Source organism: Sciurus carolinensis, chromosome 5 (assembly GCF_902686445.1).
Source record: "Sciurus carolinensis chromosome 5, mSciCar1.2, whole genome shotgun sequence".
In the NCBI taxonomy this organism is placed as follows: Eukaryota; Metazoa; Chordata; class Mammalia; order Rodentia; family Sciuridae; genus Sciurus; species Sciurus carolinensis.
This window is the reverse complement of record NC_062217.1, coordinates 137,521,942-137,543,218: the sequence shown is the minus strand read 5'-3', so window position 1 is coordinate 137,543,218 and position 21,277 is coordinate 137,521,942. Positions and strand designations below refer to the sequence as shown.

General features: G+C 37.9%; 1 protein-coding gene across 1 annotated transcript in view; it reads left to right on the top strand.

The window, feature by feature from the left end:
- The window catches only part of Lipa (lipase A, lysosomal acid type), a 40,224-nt gene that overhangs the window by 1,899 nt on the left and 17,048 nt on the right, over positions 1–21,277 (top strand). Inside the window, exons 2-6 of the mRNA XM_047553478.1 lie at positions 1,013–1,124; positions 2,375–2,492; positions 14,644–14,842; positions 16,020–16,129; positions 17,529–17,665. Coding sequence (XP_047409434.1) covers positions 1,020–1,124; positions 2,375–2,492; positions 14,644–14,842; positions 16,020–16,129; positions 17,529–17,665 — 669 coding nt within the window. The 5' untranslated portion in view covers positions 1,013–1,019. The remainder of the gene's footprint in view (positions 1–1,012; positions 1,125–2,374; positions 2,493–14,643; positions 14,843–16,019; positions 16,130–17,528; positions 17,666–21,277) is intronic.

Sequence of the window (21,277 nt, the reverse complement as noted above, 5' to 3'; positions counted from 1 at the left end):
CCCTGCCCCTGTTCTCCCCAGGTATTGATCTGCTTTCTGTCAATACAGATTAGGTTGCATTTTCCAAAATGTATATAAATGGTATCAAACAGTATTTATATTCTTTCTGTCTTTCTCTTTCTTTTTTATGCAGTATACTTACTTTGAGATTTTTTGAGATTTGGCCACATTTTTGTGTGTTCATTCCTTTATATTGTTAAGTAGTATTTATATAGCATGATTCATTTATCCACTTGAAACATTTGGGTTTTTCTAGTTTTTGGTGGTTACACACAAAGCTGCTATAAACATTTTTGTGTAAGTTTTTGTAGGGGCATATATGTGTATATTTTTGTAAGTGATTGTATTTATTTTTTTTTTAAATGTAGGAAGCCTGGGTAGTAGTCACAACATTTCCTCTAACCATCTGGCATCCTTAGAAGAATCACATCCCTTCACCTTAACATCCCCCAGTCTTTGCTGTGCTAAGTTATTTTGAGTTAGAAACTAGGATGAGCTTTGTTGATGGAGCTTTGTTGAGTGATAGATTTGAATCCTGACATGTCACTTGGGGGCAAGAGCAGAAATGTGTAGATAATGGGAGGTAAAAGCTAATAGTGACCAAACTTAAGAATGTTTAACTCACAGAGAGGGAAAGGTGGGAAATTAATAGGCTCCAGAATTTCATGGCACTTCCTTTTTCTCATCTTGTCTGCTTCTAAGTTCTGCCTCCTGCTGTCTCCCTAGGAACAATTTAACTTTGTGGTGAGGAGGCAAGTGCTGGGTTCCAAAGGTCACATGTTATCTGGGGGTGACAGATCAGGAGGGGTTTTTGTTTGTTTGTTTTAGTGAAAAAGAAGTCCTCATTTTCTCCTTCTAGATAGGGCTGCAGTCATTGCTTCATATTTGTCTTTTACCTAACTTTTACTTGCCTTACACCTGGCTCAGAATGTTCTATGGGAACCTTAATCTACCAGTGCATTTTTGTGTAATAAAATTTGGGCAAATAACAATTAATTTTTTAAAAATACAGAGTGAAAATGCAGTTTTTGGGGTTGGCGGTCTGTTTTGTCCTTGGGATCCTGCATTCCGAGGGGCCCAGATGGGAGGTGGCAGCTGTGGATCCTGAAGCATACATGAATGTAGTAAGTTTTTCAAAGTCACATACTTTTAAAATGCAACTTATTGTGAATGTTGTTTCCTTAAATCCAGTTATATGGGCTACATGAGACCACAACTCTAATCTTTTTATAACTCATTATGTTTTTCTCTTTCTCTGAATCTTAGATACTGTTTGCTAGACTTTTCCTAGAAGGTGATGTATATTTAATGAACCTCATTTGACTATTGGAAGTTGCACAGAACTTATTGCAAGAACTTTATTTCTGAGTGCTAGTTTTAGAATATGTTGGAAAAAGATCATGGTTCAGAATGTTCAGGGAACATACTTAAATACTAAAAGTATCTAAAAAAATTGTTAGAAGAAATAAGCAACAATAACTCCTTGATTAATTAAAGCATTTCAAAGTTATTAATCTTAAGCAAACAATCACATCTGGAAAAGCCTCTTTTTGGCATAAAATATTGGAAAAATATAGACTAAAGGAAACAGCAACTTCAAAATAACAAATTCACTGATTCAACTGAAGAATGCATTAACCTGGGAGACTGAGAAAAATTCATAGTAATCAAGAGAGTATGGCCCTATAATAATAGGTTCTTAAGGTTAAGTTCTTGTCCCAAACTTTTCTTTTTCTTCCCCTTCTTTTAACAAATTCCTTCCTATAAGAATAATAAAATTAAATCCTTCCAAGTATTAATGATAGGGTAACAAGCACTTATTATTACATTAATTTGTAAATTCATCTATATCCCATTAAGCTACTGTGCCCTTTGGATCTTTCCTTATGGAGAAGTGAATTTGATCATAATTCTTTGTTCTTTTAGCTTTTTCCCCCCTACTGCATCTTGATACTCTAGTGTAATTTTTTAGTCCATTGATACAAATGGATTGTTTTATGCTTTATTTCCTAGGATTAGAACTCTTAAAAGAAGGAAGACGTTAGTTGACGTATTTAGGAAAGAAAGACATAGAGTATTTATTTGTACCTGGTAAACAGGATGGAAACAATGAGATCCAAAGCTATGACAAAATTAGCTATGCTTGGTGTAGAACATGCTAGAAAGATGAAACTGAAGTTGAACCTAACACCTGTGGTCATGAAAATTTATTCTCATGATGCACTGTTGGCTTTTAGATTGAGCAGACTCGTAACAATTGATTTCTTAAAGCCTGGAATGTATCATCGCTGTATTGTCTTCTTCGTTGCCTGTTAACATGGGAGATTGCCTCAGATTCTGTCCACAGAATGCCCTTTGTCTTTTATCTTCCCAGACTGAAATCATCACTCACTGGGGGTTCCCTGCTGAGGAACATGTAGTTGAGACAGAAGATGGGTATATTCTGTGCCTTCACCGAATCCCTCATGGGAGGAAGAACAATTTTGGCAAAGGTGGGTGTTTTCTGAAATGAGATAGAAGAGCTCTTAAAAGTAATAGCATTGCTGGGATTTGACTGGTTTTAATGTCAGTAACCACATTCAGATTTAAGTGGAAACCATTGAAATAGGATGAGTTTTAAGTCAAAGTATTAAATGTATGGTATTTATTCGAGGCATAGAAAAATGCTTTTAAAGAAGTAAAGATGAGCAGGCTGGGGTTGTAGCCCAGTGGTAGAGCTTTTGCCTAGCATGTGTGAGGCACTGGGTTCAATCCTCAGAACCACATGTAAATAAATAAAATTAAGGACCTTCAACAACTAAAAAATATTTTAAAAAAAGAAGTAAGGATGACTCAACTAATTTCATATTTTGCTTAAAGATTCACAGATCAAAATCCTTTGAGGATATAATGAAATGTCTCCTTTCTTTGTTTTATAAGGAAGCATCTTACTTATTGAGATGTTTTGAGTATTAAGTAGAATGTATTCACATAGTCCAAAAATCAAGAGAATAAAAAGACACATAGTGAAATACCTCCCTCCTATCTCATTCCTCATTTCTCAATTTTTCATGTATCCTTCTGTCTTTATCTTTTTAACTCCAAAAGTCTCATTAGAAATAAATGTAGACATGGATTTTTATTTTTTCCGTTGCCTCCTTTTAAATTCATAAAAGGTCATATAATGCACATTGTTTTTTTTTCTTTTTTTTTAATTTTAGATGTTGATAGATCTTTATTTTATTCATTTATTCATATGTGGTGCTGGGAATTGAACCCAGTGCCTCACAAATGCCAGGCAAGCACTCTACGGCTGAGCCACAACCCCAGCCCATGCACCTTGTTTTGTTCATTGAATTTTTTGCTTGGTGTCTCGGGGGTCTTTCCATACAGTACACAGAACACTTAGTCTTCAGATACTTAATATTCCACTCTGTAGCTGTACCATGACTTATTTAACAAGCATTCTATAAATGAGTTATTTTCAGTTTTCTGTTAACAGATATTGCTGCTATAAAAAAAACAAAAACCAAATTCTTTATGCAAGGGTTTATATATTTACAAGATACATTTTCTAAATTAGATTTTTTTGGGTCAGAGAATATATGAATTTGTTTTTATGATAGATATTGTTAAATTGCTTTCCATGTGTGTATGTACTGACAACTACTCTCACCAGGAATATATAAAAGTGTTTGTAGACTTGGTTTTAAAAACATGTAAAAAAGAAAAAAATATGTATATGTATATATATATATATATATATATATATATCTTCATATATATATATGTATATCTTTTTTCTCTCATTTTATAAGGCAAATGAATCTTTGGTTTCTGATGCAGTTGAAGGAATTTCTAGACAGACTACTTGAAACTGCTAAATGGATATAAGAATAACAGATTTTTACTTAATCATCTCTCCATATGAGGTCTATTCTTTAACATTTTCTGTTTCTAGAAACTTTCTTTGGAAGTGAGGGTTTAGATTAAGGTAATTGGGTAGCTATCTCCAAATGTAAGTTTTATTTGGGCAGAAGTGCATTCCTCAATTCCTTCCCAAACTGTTAAAATTAACTTAAAAACCTTTTGTGTTAAAATGAGCCTTGTATCACTATATGCTTTGTTTGTTCTTAATCTAATATTATTTACCTATTAATCTAATATTATTTACCTATTCTTTTCTCCCATAAATTCTAGCTAAAATAAGGTATTTAGTAATGTTTAAGTGACTATGAATAAACATAATGTTCTTTTTGAAATTTAATTTCTTCATCTTAAAAATTTTTAGAGTTTGTAACTACATGCTATTAAACTTTCCTTGTATAAATGTGGTAAAGAGTGAGCAATGAACTGCAGTGAGGGCTTCTCATTTTCCTCTGCTCAGAACATGCAAAGCATGCATTTAATGCCAGAGTGAGCATATGATCTTGGTTTCCATTTATTTCATTTTAAAGAACAATTCCTCTATACTAATTTCAGATCCCATATAAAGAAAAAAATATGTATTGATTTTTTTTTTCCTCTTAAAATTAGTTGAAAAATATATTGTAAGTCCTTGTTTAAAAGTGTGGAAACCTCAGTCAAACACACTGAGAGAATGTATTTCCTCTTGTCTTTCTGTATCTACCTCCAGGCTTTTCTTTCCATACACACAGGACTCTCTGCCTGAGGTGTAAGTATCACACTTGCAGGTGAAGTTGTCAAAGTAAACATGAGTCTTGATAGAAAGGAAGAAAGAAAGAAGTGTCAGTTGATCTTAGTGCCAGAGCCAAGTCTGCCCCTGACTCCCCGTGTGCTTTCACCACTGTATGTCTGGGAATTTTCCTCTGGGACAACAATTGATTGACTGGGATTATCTCAAAGTTCCTGTTTAATTGTTATTACCCTCTGGTTCTCTGAGTTATGTTCTTTATTTATTTTTTGTTGTTGTTGGTAGGTGGGGGAGTGGGTACTTCTGGTCTTCAGAATGGGGAACATAGACTGAAAGTGCTTTAAGCTAAGTCTGGCCAGTACATTAGATTCCCATCTTCTTTCTCTGTTCTGATGAGGTCCTCCGCCCCTGACAAGGGATCACTGACACGTATATCGTGCTTGCTGGGAGCTAAACTTGGAAGGAACTTTTCAAGGAAATCTGTGACAAAGAACTCAGTTCTCTAAAGGAATATGATCTTCCTAAGAACTGCATAGGTACTTTTTGAGGTTTGCTTTCCTTGACCCAAGAGGAAGCATGGGGACAGAGGTTCTTCTGGTCTTTCATGTTATTCAAGAGCAGTGTTTTCAGTGCTGTTACTTTGGATCATTGAAAGCCAAATAGACAAAAAGAATACACAAGTCTTATACCCCAAACGGAATTCATCTTCTTCTTTTGCATGCCACTTCTGTCTGACTTCCTGTTAGGAGCACCATCACCCTTCCAGAGACCTAGAATGGAAACTGCAGAATTGTTCTTGATGCCTATCTTCAAGCAGCTATCAGGTCCTCTCTGGGCCACCTATGCTACATCCCATCAGTTCATCACTTTGTTGCTTTCCCTAACCACACCTTAAGTTCTTGTTATCATTTAACGGGGCGCCCAACATAAGCTCAGAAGTTGAGAGAGGCCTGAGTGACTTCCATTTTCAAGGCTCCCGTGTATTAAACAAAGAAAGAATTTCAAAATGGGAATATGGAAATTCAGTATGATTTAAGAAATGAATGCTTTTAATACATATGGAATAATGCTATCTATATATCTGTAGTGTTTACAAGTAATTACAAGATATGTTAAAATATTATTCATTTATTGGGACCCCATTCCTTGTGGAACATGAGTTTTCAGCTAAATGGTGACCATCTTTCGGTCCTGTTGTAGTGGACTCCTCTGGCAGTGTGCATAGGCTCATTTAGAGGTTGTTGTAGGTTTTGCATGAAGACAGGGCTGAGCCAACTGGCCCCTCTGCCGTGTTCTCTAGTAAACTCTGCTAACTGCTCTCCATGCTGCCATCCTCCTTGTTCTCATCTATCATACATGTTTTACAGGATGAAGTTGCTTAAAGCCCAGCTATAGTTATGTGATTTTGCTAGACAACAATCTTCAGGGGTCTAATGGGTGAAGACACACTTTTCTTAATATTCTTCCTGGCCCTCCTCTGTACCTTTCACCTCCATCCTGTGTGGTAGTGGTCCTTGGCTACTTGGAGTATTCATGTGCTGTTTTCCACTGTTAAGCAACCTTCTCATCAAGTGTTGAGTTGCTCTTGCTATTTGCTAATTTCTTAAAGGAACTGAAATTCAGAAATTAATCATTTATGGGGAAGTGATTCTCTTTTCCATCTGTTCAACCTATTTTAGAAAGTCATAGTACTAAAAAAACCTCAGGTTTCTGCTTGGGCTCTCTGATTTAGAGAGCTTCTAGTTTTAACACACTCCCCAGGGGGATTTGAAGGTATCTAGACCTTGTGTTCTAGGCCGCCACCCTCACTTTGCAGAGTGAGACAGCCAGGCTCAAAAGAGGAAAGAGACTTGCCTCAGGTCAAACGGTCAGCTGCCTTCCAGTCTGACTACAAATTCAAAGTCCCTTAATTTGAGAACAAAGTCTTATGTAATCAGTATTGAGCAAGTTGATCCCATGATAGTCATAATACATATTTTATTTGACTAAAACAAGTAAATGCTGGTTGCATATTTGACTAGGAGAGGATATTAAGGAAGATATATATCTTTACCCAATAGGCCCTTGCATTGTTTATTTTTAATTGCAGCATTAAAAATAAAACATATTAAACAGCAACAGAGACATGGATTATCATTGCCTAACTGGGAAATCAGCTAATCAAAGAAGGCATCAGTATGGCACATCTGTCTCTGACAAGTTATGCAGCTGATGGCCCAGTGGGTAAAGTGGCATTCTGGGCTCTGAGGGCCTGGAATAACTATGGAAGCATGTGGGAACAGGTCTCTTGACTGTGGCCTTCGCAGGCCCCTCAGGGGTTGTCCTTTGAGCTTTTTGAGTCATCTTTGAAAATTGACAGCATGGCTTATGAGTTAAATCTTTGAAGGGGAAGGCCATCACCCTGTGGTTTGCTTTGCTTATTTATTTTAGAATTCTGAATAGTTTCTAGATTTTTTTTTTCCTTTTTTGCAGAAATTCTTCCCTCCTAAAGAATTCATTTTTTTTTTTTTTTTTAAATAAATGCTCTAACAAGCTACAGGTAGACCTTGATAATCTGGTGTGTAATTCCTTGCCGTGGGGGCATTGACCAGATGTGAGTTCATTAATCAATGCCTGAGTTTGGTGCCTGGGGCTGAGCTCATGCCCTGGCTTGCCAAGGTCTCTGATGTGCATTGAGTAGGAACGTACATTCAGATCCTTTGCCTAATGGGGGAATATATCTCGGTGTCAGCTGCACTGTTTGTCTCATATACCCAGGTTGGGGCTAGGATAGCAAAGGGTCAGGGTAGAAAGGAAGAGTGTAAGCTCCTCCCTCCTCCAGCTTTCCTTTTCCTCCTGGCCAAGTGCTAAATGTCACTTGTCAAGGAAATTTCCCCAACTGCTTAAACCAGGTCAATCCCCTGCGGCTATATGTTCTGGGTTCTCTGTTTCTTTCATATCAGTTAAGACAATAAAAAGTAACTTAGGTAGGCAATAGGTAACATCTATAACCTTTGTTTTCCCCACTGAACAATGAGCTCTATGGAGGCTGAAGTCTTTTCTGACTCATTTGCTTGTTAATTGCTCCAATCCAAGGCCTAAGTCTGTGCATGAATCCACCTGCAGCCTTCCTGGCACTGGGTAGAACAAAGCGTTGAGAATTTGTAGTATCATTGCTCTAGGCTACGTTTGAGTTAAGGATTTTCTATTTCTGGGCTCCCAGGCAATTTGTGGGTTTATTATGGTGAATAAAACTGGAAGCTATATTGCCCATAGTTAAGTACGAGCACATTGAAAGTGCCAGCCTTATGCTTAAATTTTGGCCCTATCACTAAAACTAGCTGTGTGACTCAGTAGCTCCTTACTTCAGATTAATGAAAGTCTATCCTACCCTGAATTTTTTTTTTTTTTTTTTTTTTTTTTTTTTTTTGGTGGTACTGTGATTGGACCCAGGGCCTTGTGCATGCAAGGCAAGCACTCTACCAACTGAGCTATATCCCCAGCCCTCCCCCCACTTTTTTGTGGTACTGGAGATCTAACCAAGAGCCTCATACATTCTAGGCATGTGCTATACCTGTCAGAGTAGCCTGTGGACTTTGGTTTGGTCTAGAGCTAAAGGCCTATCTTGCTGGGTCTTAAACTTTTCTGAATTGCTCAGTGGTATGGACCATCCTGGGAAGTATAAAATGAGGGGCAAGGGCTGGGGTTGTGGTAGAGGGTTTGTCTGGCATGTGTGAGGGATTGGTTTGAGTCTCAGTACCACATAAAAATAAATAAAATAAAGGTATTGTATCCATTTACAACTAAAAATAATAATAAAAAAGAGGGGCAATACTGATTTTGCATTACTCAGTATGAAGTAGTGGAAATGTGTGTGTGTACCTTATCCAAACTTCGTGTTGCTATTTTTTTCTAGAACTTGCCATCTCAAAGAAAGAAAGGTCCATTCTGTGGAATATACAGACTCCTCCCAAATTATTGAGGAGCCAGGCTGACCCTCTGCAGTAGGGGAACCAGTGAGCCTTGGCTGTCAAGCTAGGGAGAGCCTTATAGTTCTGGAGCAAGGCAAAGACTTAGCACCTCAGGGGCCCCTCCCCTAAGGAATCACCTTGATAGGTAGAATTCTGGCCCTTACCCGAGAACCCTTAGGGATGAACCTCAGGGAATTGAATGGTTTATAAGTTCCCCAGGGAAGTTTGATGAGTAGCCAGGTTTAGTAGTCACTGGGTAGACTCAAAATAAATGCTATATACATAAAATGTTGCAAGTAGTTTTATAGAGGAGTTTGGGGATTCTCTGAAACCCTTATAGTGGAATGTTAGAACTTAAGAACTCTTAGATGGAAGCAAAGTTAAAAGAATTCTGTGGAGTCGTCTACCATAACCTTGAAATTAGTCATATCCCTCCCAGCCTCACCCTTCCCCAAGGAATCTATCAGTGAGGGTTCAAGGCAAGCATGAGAGCCAAGCTGCTTGCCATGGTGTCCTGGCTCCACCACTGCTGACCCTGAGGCTGTGACCAGCTTCCTTAGCCACACTATGCTAAGTCCTCATCTGAAAAATGAGCATAAAGGCTAGTTGCTAACTACATTAGAGTTCTGTGAAAAATCACCACTTTAACAAATCACCACTAACAGTCTGGATTAAAACAACAGCTCTCCCATCCCCCAGTATGGGAATTGAATGCTGGTATGCTTTACCACTGGGCTACAGTCCCAGTCTTTTTAATTTTTTTAGTTTGAGATAAAGTCTTCCTAAGTTGCTAAGATTCTCACCAACTTGCCCAGGCTGGTCTCAAACTTGTAATCCCCCTGCCTCAGCCTCCAGAGTTACTGGGACTATAGGCACATGCCACTCTGCCTAGTATCAGTTTTGTTTTGTTTTGTTTTATTCTACAGTTCTGGAGGAGGTCAGGGTATCGACAGGGTGCTGTTTCTTCTGGAACCTCCAGAGGAAGATGGGTTTTCATGCCTCTTCCAGCTTCCAGAGGCTGCCTGCATTCCTTGGCTCCTGGGCCCTTGCTCCATCTTCAAGGCCATCAGTGGCCATCTTCTAATCCCTTTCCCTCCAGCCCTGTCTCCCTCTGATAAGGACCCTTGTGTTACATTGGGCCCGCCTGGATAATACATGTAGCTCGCCCCATCTCAAGATCCTTACAATATCTGCAAAGTCCTTTTTGCTTTATAAGGTAATATATTCTCATGTTCTGGAAATTAGGATGTAGCTGTCTTTGGGGGTCCATTATTCTACTCATATTAACTCAGCCATTAGGTGACTTATCTGAGATGATGCATATGAAGTACTTAGCACAGTACCTAACACATGGTTGACCCTTGCTGTGATTATGATTATATCACCACTTCATTTTATCTTTCCTCACTGTTCTTGTGTTCTAATGATATTTTACTTCACTTATGTATTTTTATCATCAGGGACTATTATTTATTTAGCTTTTCCAAGAACACCCATACTTCAGATAAGTTGAGTAAGTCCTACAGGGTTTCATAGCTAAGGGCTGATTCATGCTAACAACTCAACTTTGGCCTCCTTCCTCCTTCCTCTTGGTTCTTCCCCAGATCAGGCTGTTTTTTCACAAATATTTTAGAGTACACTGGAGTCTCATCAGGACTCAGTGGCCATCTTCCTCCTGTGGGACCACATTCAGTTTCAGAACTTGAGTAATCCCTTCTCACTTCCACCCATGGCATAGCCTCATCAGGTGAGCAGCACTTCCATGAGCCAACCCTGGATTGCTTTTCTTAGCCCTCCTTCCTGGTGCTGCGTAGGTGACCACAATGAAGTCACTGGCCCCAGCCCTCCTAGAGCCAACTACACTTTAATGATGAGGGAATTTTGGTGATTATTATTGTCACTTACATAGAAGTTTATAATTTCAAACTGTTTATCTCTTTTTTTTAATTCCTAAGCTGAATTTGGATCTTCCTCATTGAAGGCAGGGAGCCTGCCCATAAGATCGTGTGTCCACCACAGTGCTTTGTAGATAGAACTTTCATAGCAAGCTTCATCCCCTTAACGTAGCATTAAAATCAATGTTCAAAGGGAAAGAGATAAATAAAGCAACTTGTCTTATTTGCTTTCTGTTGTCTTCCCCCAGGAAGAATAGCAGATGTGTGACCCTATGAGTACACAGGTCTGCAATTTTGTGATTAGCAAATCTTAGGAGTCCTTTGGAATCTTGGTTTGGGAAGCCTATTATTTTAATTACACAGGGGAGCAACACCCCCATGTTACACAGCTCCAGGGCATGCCGTTTATGTTGTCATGGATGTGAACAACGCCTCCTGGAGCTGACTACCAAGACCCCCTTGCATCAGGGGAACTGTCATTTAAAAACGATTTATTAATTGCCAAATATAGTTGACCTTCCATATTTGTGGGGTCTTCATCTGTGGATTCAACCAACCAAAATTGTGTCTGTACTGAACATGTACATACTTTTTCCATTATTCCCTAAACAATACAGCATAACAACTATTTATGAAGCACTTACATTATATTAGGTATTATAAGTTATCTAGAGCTGATTTAAAATGTATAGGAAGATATGTCTGTAGGTTATATGTGTACACTGCTATTTTATATAAGGGACTTGAACACCCACAGGTATTGGTATTTGCCCAAGGAGTCCTGGATCTAATATGCCGTAGATACCAAGGAGCCACTACATATATTAGGACATGAGCAGAAGTAAAAATGTGTCAAGTCACTTTCAGTCTCATCATCTTGATGAATCATTCTTCCCTTTTTTTCCTTGATATTTTAAATTCCTTTTCGTGGGCATGCATTGTTTTTGCATAGCTGTAGTCTCGTCTATAATTTTGTACCCTGTCTCTTTTTTTTCTTTTAATGTTATGTTCTAAGCTTCTCTGTGCCAACATGGTCCCTGTCATTCGTGATGGCTTAATTATTGCACCAAGTGGATCGCAATTAATTATTCAAACACTTGACAATTGGCTTATTTCCAGTGTTTCACTGTTATTAAAGATGGGCAGAAGGCAAAGGGAGCTCCGTTTGTTCACTTTGACCTTTGTGTCAGTCCCTGTGCTTGACACTTAATGATCTTATTTACTCCTGTTAATTATTTATGTAGCATAGACTGGTTAGGCAGATTAGTAATGTGAGCTGATGTATTCAAACTCTTTCTGTCAGACACTTTGCTAAGAACTTGCCATATAATATCTACATCTCACTACTCCCTACAAGGTACACATTATCATTTCCAGTTGCAGGGATAACCTAAGTTTCAAGGAATGTTTAAATACTTTGCTTATGTACCACATTAGAACCGGGAAAGGACAGATTTGAACCCAAGTTTGTTTGACTCTGAAATTCACAGTCAACTCTGTGAGGTTGGTGTTTTTCCCTTCCTGCTTTTTTTCTCTGCTGTGTCCCCATACATGCTGGGGAGGATACCTGGCATATGGTTGGTGCTGAATAAAAGTTTGTATGAGGAGTGACTGAATGGTCTCAGCGCTATAAGCAGCTTGAAGTCAGTTTTTTTATCCTGTCTCACTGTCTCAGTTACCAATGAGTAGAAAATAAATTCATACAAGCATAATTTGTGAATTGATATGCATGTGATTTTTTTATGTAACTTTTATTTTCAACTTAAATAGAAATTTTAGGTTCACAGCAAAATTAAGCAGTAGAATTGAGTAATGAAGCACACTTGGATACTTCCAAAGTTTGGCAATTATGAATAAAATTATTAAAATCATCAATATACAGGGACTTCCCATGCTTCCTGTCCCCATACATGCATAGCCTGCCCCTTAATGAACATCCCCAATTGTAGATTTGTTACAGTTGATGAACCTACATTGGAGCATCATCATCACCCTAAGTTCATAGTTTATATTAGGGTGCACTCTTGGGGTTGTACATTTTAAGGGGTTGTACAAATGCATAATGACATTTATCTACTACTATAGTATTATTCAGAGTTTCACTATTCCCCAAATCCTCTTTGCTCTGCTTATTTATCTCCCACCTCCCCTAACCCTTGGCAACCACTGATCTTTTTGCTGTTTCTATAGTTTTGCCTTTTCTAGAATATCGTATAGAATGTAATCTTTTCAGATGACTTTTTCACTTACTAATATGTGTTTAAGCCTTTTCATGGTTTGTTAGCTCATTTTCTTTCTTTCTTTCTTTTTTTTTTTATATGGGGATTGAACCCAGAGGCACTCAACCACTGAGTCACATCCCCCAAATGTTTTAAAAATTTTATTTAGAGACAGGGTCTCAGTGAGTTGCTTAAGTCCTCACTAAATTGCTGGACTGACTTTGAACTCATAATCCTCTTGCCTCAGCCTCCCAAGCTACTGGGATTACAGAGTTCATTTCCTTTTAGGACTGGGTAGTACTTCACTGTCCACATATACCATGTTTATTTATGCATCCACTTACTGAAGGACATCTTGGTTACTTGCAAATTTTAGCAACTGTGAATAAAGCAACTATAAACATCCATGTGCAGATTTTTGTGTGGAAGTATGTTTTCAAATCCCTTGGGTAAAATACCAAGAAACATGATTGCAGAATTGCACAGTAAGTGCTGGGATTATCTCAGTGGTAGAGCACTTGTCTAGCATGTGTGAGGGCACTGGGTTTGATCCTCAGCACTGCATAAAAATTAAATAAATAAAATAGAGGTATTGTATTTGTCTACAACTAAAAAAATTTGAAAAAAGAATTGTATGGTAAGTTATGTTTAGTTTTTGTAATAAAAAGTCAAACTCATTTCTCACGTGGTACTATTTTACATTTCTACCAGCAATGATGAACATTCTTGTTCCTCCACATTTGTGCCAGTAATTGGAATTATCAGTGTTTTCAGATCTTGGCCATTCTAGTAGGTGCATTGTGGCATCTCATTGTGATCTTTTTCTATTGCTTTCTTTTGTTCACTCTCATTGTGAGAAACATAATTACTGGAGCAAATTGTAGAAACATTTTGTATGTTCTCAAAACTGTGTTCAAATTCTCTTCAATGATTAAGTCAGTGTGCTTTGTTACCAGACATGCAAAAATAGTCCATTTTACTGCTATCTTGTCAGCACTATTTTTTAAAAAATCCTTATTAGATTTCATCTCACCCCAATTAGAATGGCTATTATCAAGAACACAAGCAATAATGGTGTTGGCACAGATGTGGGGAAGAAGGCATGCTCATACATTGCTGGTGGAGTTGCAACTTGGTGTAGCCACTCTGGAAAGCAGTGTGGAGATTCCTCAGAAAACTTGGAATGGAACCACCATTTGATGCAATTATCCCACTCCTCAGTTTATACCCAAAGGACTTAAAATCAGCACACTACAGTAAAGCAGCCACATCAATATTTATAGCTGCTCAATTCACAATAACTAGATTGTGGAACCAACCTAGATGCCTTTCAATAGATGAATGGATAAAGAAATTTTATTTTATATATATATATATACACACACACACAATGGAATATTATCAGCCATAAAGAAGAATAAAATTATGACATTTGCAGGTAAATGGTTGGAGCTGGAGAACATCATGCTAAGTGAAATAAGCTAGTCCCAAAAAACCAAAGACCGAATGTTTTCTCTGATAAGTGGATGATGGTAAAATAATGGGGGGATGGAGGTGGTAAGAGAAGAAGGGAGGAACTTTGAATTGTGTAGAGGGAAATGAGGTGGGGAGGAGGCAGGAGAAGGAAAGATAGTAGAATGAGACCGATATCATTACCCTATGTATGTGTATGATTACACGAATGGTGTGAATTTCTATGGTTGTACATCGTGTGCAACCATAGAAATGAAAAGTTGTACCCCATTTGTATACAATGAGTCAAAATGCAGTCTGTAAAATTAAAAAAACCTTATTAATGTTATATAGGAATCCATTAATACTTCAATGTTTTAATTTGTTTCTTTTGCTATTTGATTTGGAATCTTCCAGCAATTACCTGTTTAGCAAGATATCATGTTTGTTTTGAAGCTTGGGGCTACTACTTTCTAAAAATGAATGTTTTTCAGGTCCCAAACCAGCTGTCTTTCTGCAGCATGGCTTGCTGGCAGATTCCAGTAACTGGGTCACGAACCTTGCTAACAGCAGCCTGGGCTTCATTCTCGCTGACGCTGGTTTTGACGTGTGGATGGGGAACAGCAGGGGGAACACCTGGTCTCGGAAACACAAGACTCTTTCACCTTCTCAGGATGAATTCTGGGCCTTCAGGTAGCTTTGAGTTAATTACAACTTGGGCCTTTTCCCTTCATGTTCTTATAGCAGATACACAGGGAACTAGTCAGAAGAGCCTGCCAGATGAGTAACTCTCATATTGTATGAGAGGCCACACTGATGTCTCTAGAAAGGTTTTAGACCTTGCCAGGAATTTAGTAAGTAGCATTAAGGTAAAGTCTAAGTAGATGATTATATTAAGAGTTCAACTCAGTTAGCAATTCTTAAGTTATTTTGGCATTCCTGGTGGTGTGGAAGGTGCTGGGTAAATGTTACCTCATTATCTTCCTCCATTCTCTATAAACATGTACCCCACATGTTTACCTCTCTTCAGAAATCCTACTTTTCTCTGTCTTACTTCTAGCTCTACTAATTAGTTGCTGTATGACATTGGGTATATTGCATAATCCCTCTATGTTTGTTTCCTTATTTATAAAATGGGGATAATAAATACCTATCTCATAAGGAGAAGATACCAGGAAAGAAGCTCCATGGGGCCTGGCACATTGTCATGTCTTTGGTGGCACTTGGCCCGTCTATCCCCTGAGGATACACACACACACACGCACACATACACACATGTGGTTCAGGGCTGAATCTTGGTGTATCATTGGCACTCTGGATATCTCCAGACTTGCTTCCCATTGCTAAAACTGGAACCTCCTTAAGGACATGAAACACAAGCATGAGAGCTTTTACCAAAAGGTATAGATAAGGATGTTTATTGTGATACTATTTGTAATAGTGAAAAATTGAAAACTACTTGCATGCACATCATCAGTAGTGAATGGAAGGAATGGACAAATAGAGTGTGAGTGTGGCATATTAACATAATAGGATGAGAATAAAAAACTAAAACTCTAGGCACCATTGTGGATGAAACCAGGGACAGAAGATTATGTAAATACTACATAATCTCATTTGTAGAAAAAGTCTACAATGGGTGCAACAAACTTGTGGTGTGAAATATTAGGATAATAGTGACCTTTGGAGGTACTAATGGAGGGGAGTCTGAGGGGGCTCTGTTGTCCTGGTGATGTTGTTTCCTGAACTCAGTGCTATTTAACCAGCCATATTCAGTTTCTGATAATTCCTCAAATTTCATGCATTGTACTTGTGTGCTGATCTATTTTATGTACTTTTTCAATGTAAGAGTTTCTATTTTGGATTATAGTTTCGATGAGATGGCAAAATATGACCTACCAGCTTCAATTAACTTCATTCTGAATAAAACTGGCCAAGAAAAAGTGTATTATGTGGGTCATTCTCAAGGCACCACACTAGGTATGTATATAATAAAGATTAGACGTGGATATGTCTTTATTACAAGACGTATTTACGTTGACATATTTATATTTGTTTTTAAAAGTGAAAAATAAAAAGTAATGTTGGTTTAAATACAGTTTTTTTTTTTAATGTCAAGCAGAAATCATGAATAGGGCAAGAAATTTGGATAATATTCTTTGGAAATTCAGACTTTACTATAAATCACCAAATATAGTATATTATTCCCTTAAAATTGAAAAAATTAATGCAAGCCACATCCTGTTATGTATTTTCCAAGTTAAGCAATATAGGATGTGAAAGGGTGGGAAAAAGGAAGTTTCCTAAGATCAGAGAACTTCAAAAAGTAATCAAGAAAATGCTAACTTTTAAAATTAATTGGAGGGCTGGGGGTATAACTCAGTGATAGAGAGACTCCCTAGCATCTGCAAAACCCTGTGTTCAGTCCAAAGCACTGAAATATGTAGACAAACAAACAAATAAATAAATAACAGAATATAACTACCTATAAGGGTGACAGGTTATACTTCAATTATAAGCACTTTTAAAAAGCTATATGCATCTTTTATTTATGCTGATTATATAAGTAATGTGATTTATAACAAAGAAAAATAGAAAATTTTGCAAAGTTAAAAGAAGATACAAATTATCCATAATCCTAACAAGTTAATTTCCCTAATAAGGGCCTAGGGTTCTATCCCATAATTTATTTAGTCATCCCTTTTTGTGTGCACTGTGACTAACACCTTTGTGTTCACATCACATGGTCTCCTTAGGATACACTCCTGGAAGGAGAGTTACTATTTGAAAGGTATGAACACTTTTAGCATGTCAATATATATGGTTCAATCATCTCGCTCTCAGAAAAATGGAGCTGCACATTCTTTGTTTATATTTCTTCTTTTATGACTAGTTTACTTATATCCTGTGCCCTGCCATTTTCTAAAGTAACATTCTGGGGCCAAGTATCAAGAAGTGACCTGAGCCAGGGCTAAAAGGTATTTTAAACTGAGGAGTTCTAGATGTGTGTGCTCCTTTTGAGTCATCCTTGGTGTCTTTGAAGGTGGCTGGGAATTGGGGACAAGGGAGGTGGTGGGGAGTGGAGGTGCTGGGTGGAATGTAGAAATACAGTCTTCTGGTTCACACGTTTAAAGGAAGAGGGAAGATGATCTGTTCCCCCAACTGGGATTGCTTCCCATGTATATCGAGGTTGAACTTTGAAACAAGCCCTTAAAAATGCTTTATTTACTAGTTTAATCAAATGCAGCCTATGCACACACACAAAGGCTTCTTATCTCCCGAAGGCAGCATTTGCTTGCATGGTTCTCAGAACCCTTCTTGCCTTTTCTGAGAAGGAAGTCCCAGAAGGTGAATTTTCTATCTTCCTTTGTTCCCACAGGTTTTATAGCATTTTCACAGATCCCTGAACTGGCCAAAAGGATTAATGTGTTTTTTGCATTGGCTCCTGTGGTTTTAACTATCTTCTGTGAGAGCCCTCTATCCAAATTAGGAAAATTTCCAGATATTCTCCTTAAGGTAATTGGGTCCCCCTATCCCACAGATTTCCTCCTCAGAGCAGAAGAATGTTGCCACCAGAGGGATGATCTGTTTGTTTTTAAAGGAGCAGTGGGTTTTTTCTTCTCCCTTTGCCCCTACTTCCCATGAAGGGGAACCCAGGGAGGTATGTATTAACTGTGCTGCAGCCACATGTACTCATGGTTAGGACATATTAGTACACCCTCCACCCACCTTTTGAAGGAAGCAGTTTAAACATTTGTGGAATACACTTTAGTCCACAAGTTGAACCTGTGCGCAGCTGTAGGCAGGAGATGGGAGATCAGGAATGTGCTGTTCCCACATGCCCATCCCTAGCCACACTGAGGGTGATTTAATAACAGTTTGATATATTTTATAATATGCCCCCTTAGACATAAGCCAAAGACTTCCTTGGGGACTCAGCCCTCAAGCTGTGAGGCCCCAAGCTCCATTTGAGGAGGAAACAGCTTTCGTGGAGTTTTAAGCCTACTGAGGCCAGATGGTTCATCATTCATGTATTATCGGTCATATGTACCAAACAATTAAACACATTCAAACACACATGCGCACACACACGAAATCTTGCACAGAAATATATACAGTTATGTGCCATATGATGACATTTCTTCCAATAGGATATCACTTATTTGATAATAGTTCCATAAGATTATAATGGAACTAAAAAAATTTCTATTGCCTAGTAATGTCTTAGCTTGATGCATTATTCACATGTTTGAGGTGATGCTAGTATAATTTTTTTGTGTTGTCAGTCATATAAAAAGTACAGCAGTACAATTATGTTATATATAGCAATATAAGTATAATACTTGGTAATGGTAATAAATGACTGTCCCTGGTTTACATATTTACTATACTGTCTTATATATCATTTTAGAATATTTTCCTCCTACCTGTAAGAAAATTGTTGACTATAAAATAGTATGCTGTGTGATGTCAGTAAAGGCCTCATACAGTTTGTGGTCACTGCCTTTCCTGACTGCATAAAGAGGTCACATCTAATAATTGACCTGCACCATCTGGGTTTTTGTAGGTACACTCTATGACATTTGTGCAGTGATAAAACAGCCTAACGGCACAGTTCTCTGAATGTATTCCTGTTGTTAAGTGATGCATAATTGTTCTTACAATCTATTATAACATACCTCACAGACCATTTAAAAGAATACAGGGAATACAGACTATATTCTGATCTCAAAACCTAACACTACATAAGATGGGTTTATTGCACCATGACCATGCACATGAGATGTAGCCCCCTCAGACCAAATGTGCTTTAGTGCTTTGGGTAATTGAAGCATTGATTTTCATTAAAAACAGTTCAGAAGTTACAAGTAAAGAACTCCTCAATTACTAAGCCTTCTCCATGTGCCTTCCTCAGAATTAAGTAGAACGCTTTTTGGGGGCCTTCTCCTACAGACTTTGTGTGTGAATTTGTACACATAAAAGATGTGCCAAGAAAAATATAGGGCTATGTTTTAATGTAGATGGTATCCAACTATATAGATTGTTGTGCACATGTTTCACCCTTGGAGAGCTATTATGTTAAATGACTTTCTTTTTAACTGGTGCATAATATGCTTTGGATTAAAGGGAACTGTTTATTTTGCTGGTCTTAATATGGTAGATATTCAGGTTGCTGCTAATTTGCTATGGTTGAATCTTTTTGCCCTAGTTTGGGAACATCTACAGAGTGAACATGGAGAAATGAAATTGCTGTGTCATAGGGATATGTGTTTTTAATTTAATTTAATATTTGGAGATGATAAGTTAGTAATTTTGTGAAAATACAAACTCTCATTTCCCCTTTGTAACCCCCATCTCACCTTGGAGATGGTGTTTTGTAAAATCTGGAGCAAGGCTCAGGGTTCAGTGCTTTTATAAACACCTTCTGTGATTTCTGATGTAAGCTAAATGGTCTGACATTTGAGAAGCACTGTTTTAGATAATACTGCTTTATATTATACTGAGAGAGTAAAAAGCAAATGAATGCGTGTATAAAAATCTTTGAATAAAACCTTTGAATTAACTGTTCTGAAAAATACATGTTGCTTTCATGAAAGTAGAGTAATCCCTTTTCAAATATAAAGGATAAATTATAAAGATATCAAAATTAATACAAGCGGGTCTACAAATGTATAAGGAACATATTTTTCTTTATCTGTACATACTTTCCTACATGGATATAATTTTCTGCCACAGTAGTATTTAGATTGTAGTTCTGAAGTACATGGTCAATTTCACATCCTTTGTCAGTCAAAAGGAAAGCTGGGTATGTATGATTCATGTCAGTGATGAGTCACCCTGATAACTTGTGTTTAGTAGAGACCTTTGGAAATAAGTACAGTTGTTGCATGTGACCATTATGTGGACTTAAAGTCAATAGTCTAAAAAATGGTGGCTCTTCATGCCACTGACTGTGAGGTCTTGTCTTAACTTTTTTCACTGCTGTGACTGAAAGACCTGACCAGAACAACTGTAGAGGAGGAAAGGTTTACTTAGGGGCTCACAGTTTCAGAGGTCTCAATCCATAGAAGGCTGGCTCCATTCCTTGGGGCTCAAAGTGAGGCTGAACATCATGGTAGAAGAGTGTGGTAGAGGGAAGAGGAAGCAACTCATATGATGATGAGCAGGCAGAGACTCCATTTGACAGATACAAAGATATACTCAAGCCACACCCCTAATTCCCTCCTCCAGCCCCACCCTACTCTTCAGTTACCACTCAGTTAATCCCTATCAGGGAATTAATTCACAGGTTGGGTTAATAAGACTCTTACAACCCAATCATTTCTCCTCTGAATTTTCTTGCTTATCTCACTTTTAGGGGACACCTCACATCCAAACCATAACAAGTCTCTATGTATGGTATTTACTTCTGGTTCCCCAACTAATTCCATTGTGGTTAGTCTGGAGAAGGAGAATATTCACAAAGACCTGTTATCTGTCTTCACATATTGGTTATCTTACAGAAGACTAACTTGACAGATCACAGGCTGTCAGTGGGTGACCAAATTTGCTAGAAGTGTTGAGTATGCCCCATACAATGTTATAAATTTAAATTTGTGAGATAGTCACATAGCCATCTTGACAACTGATTTTTTTTTTTTAAAGGGGATGAGAAAAGCAAGCTGTTGTCCACTCCCTTGTGGATTAGTGATAGGCCAGAACAAGTAGTGGCTATGAGTAGCAGCTAGGCTGAGCCTAAGTGCTCCACCGTAGAGGTCCTCAGCATTCCCTACGCATCAACTCTCAGGCCATTTTCTCTTTACAGTGTTACTCACTTACATTTGCATGCTTGCCTGTACTCAGTTGCTAGGGCTGTGAGATGAATCTGTTCCATGCCTCCCCAGTGGTGGTTTGCTGGCCATCTTTGGCATTTCTTGACTTGAAGAAGCATCATCCCAGTTTCTGACTCTGTTGTCATTTGGCATTTTCTATGGGTGCATGTCTACCTCTGTGTCGAGATTGCCCCTTTCTACAAGGACATCATATTGTATTCAGTCCTACGCTAACCACCTCATTTTAACTTGACTCCTCTACAAAGACCCTATCTCTAAATAAGGTCATTCTGAACTATTGACCATTAAGACTCCA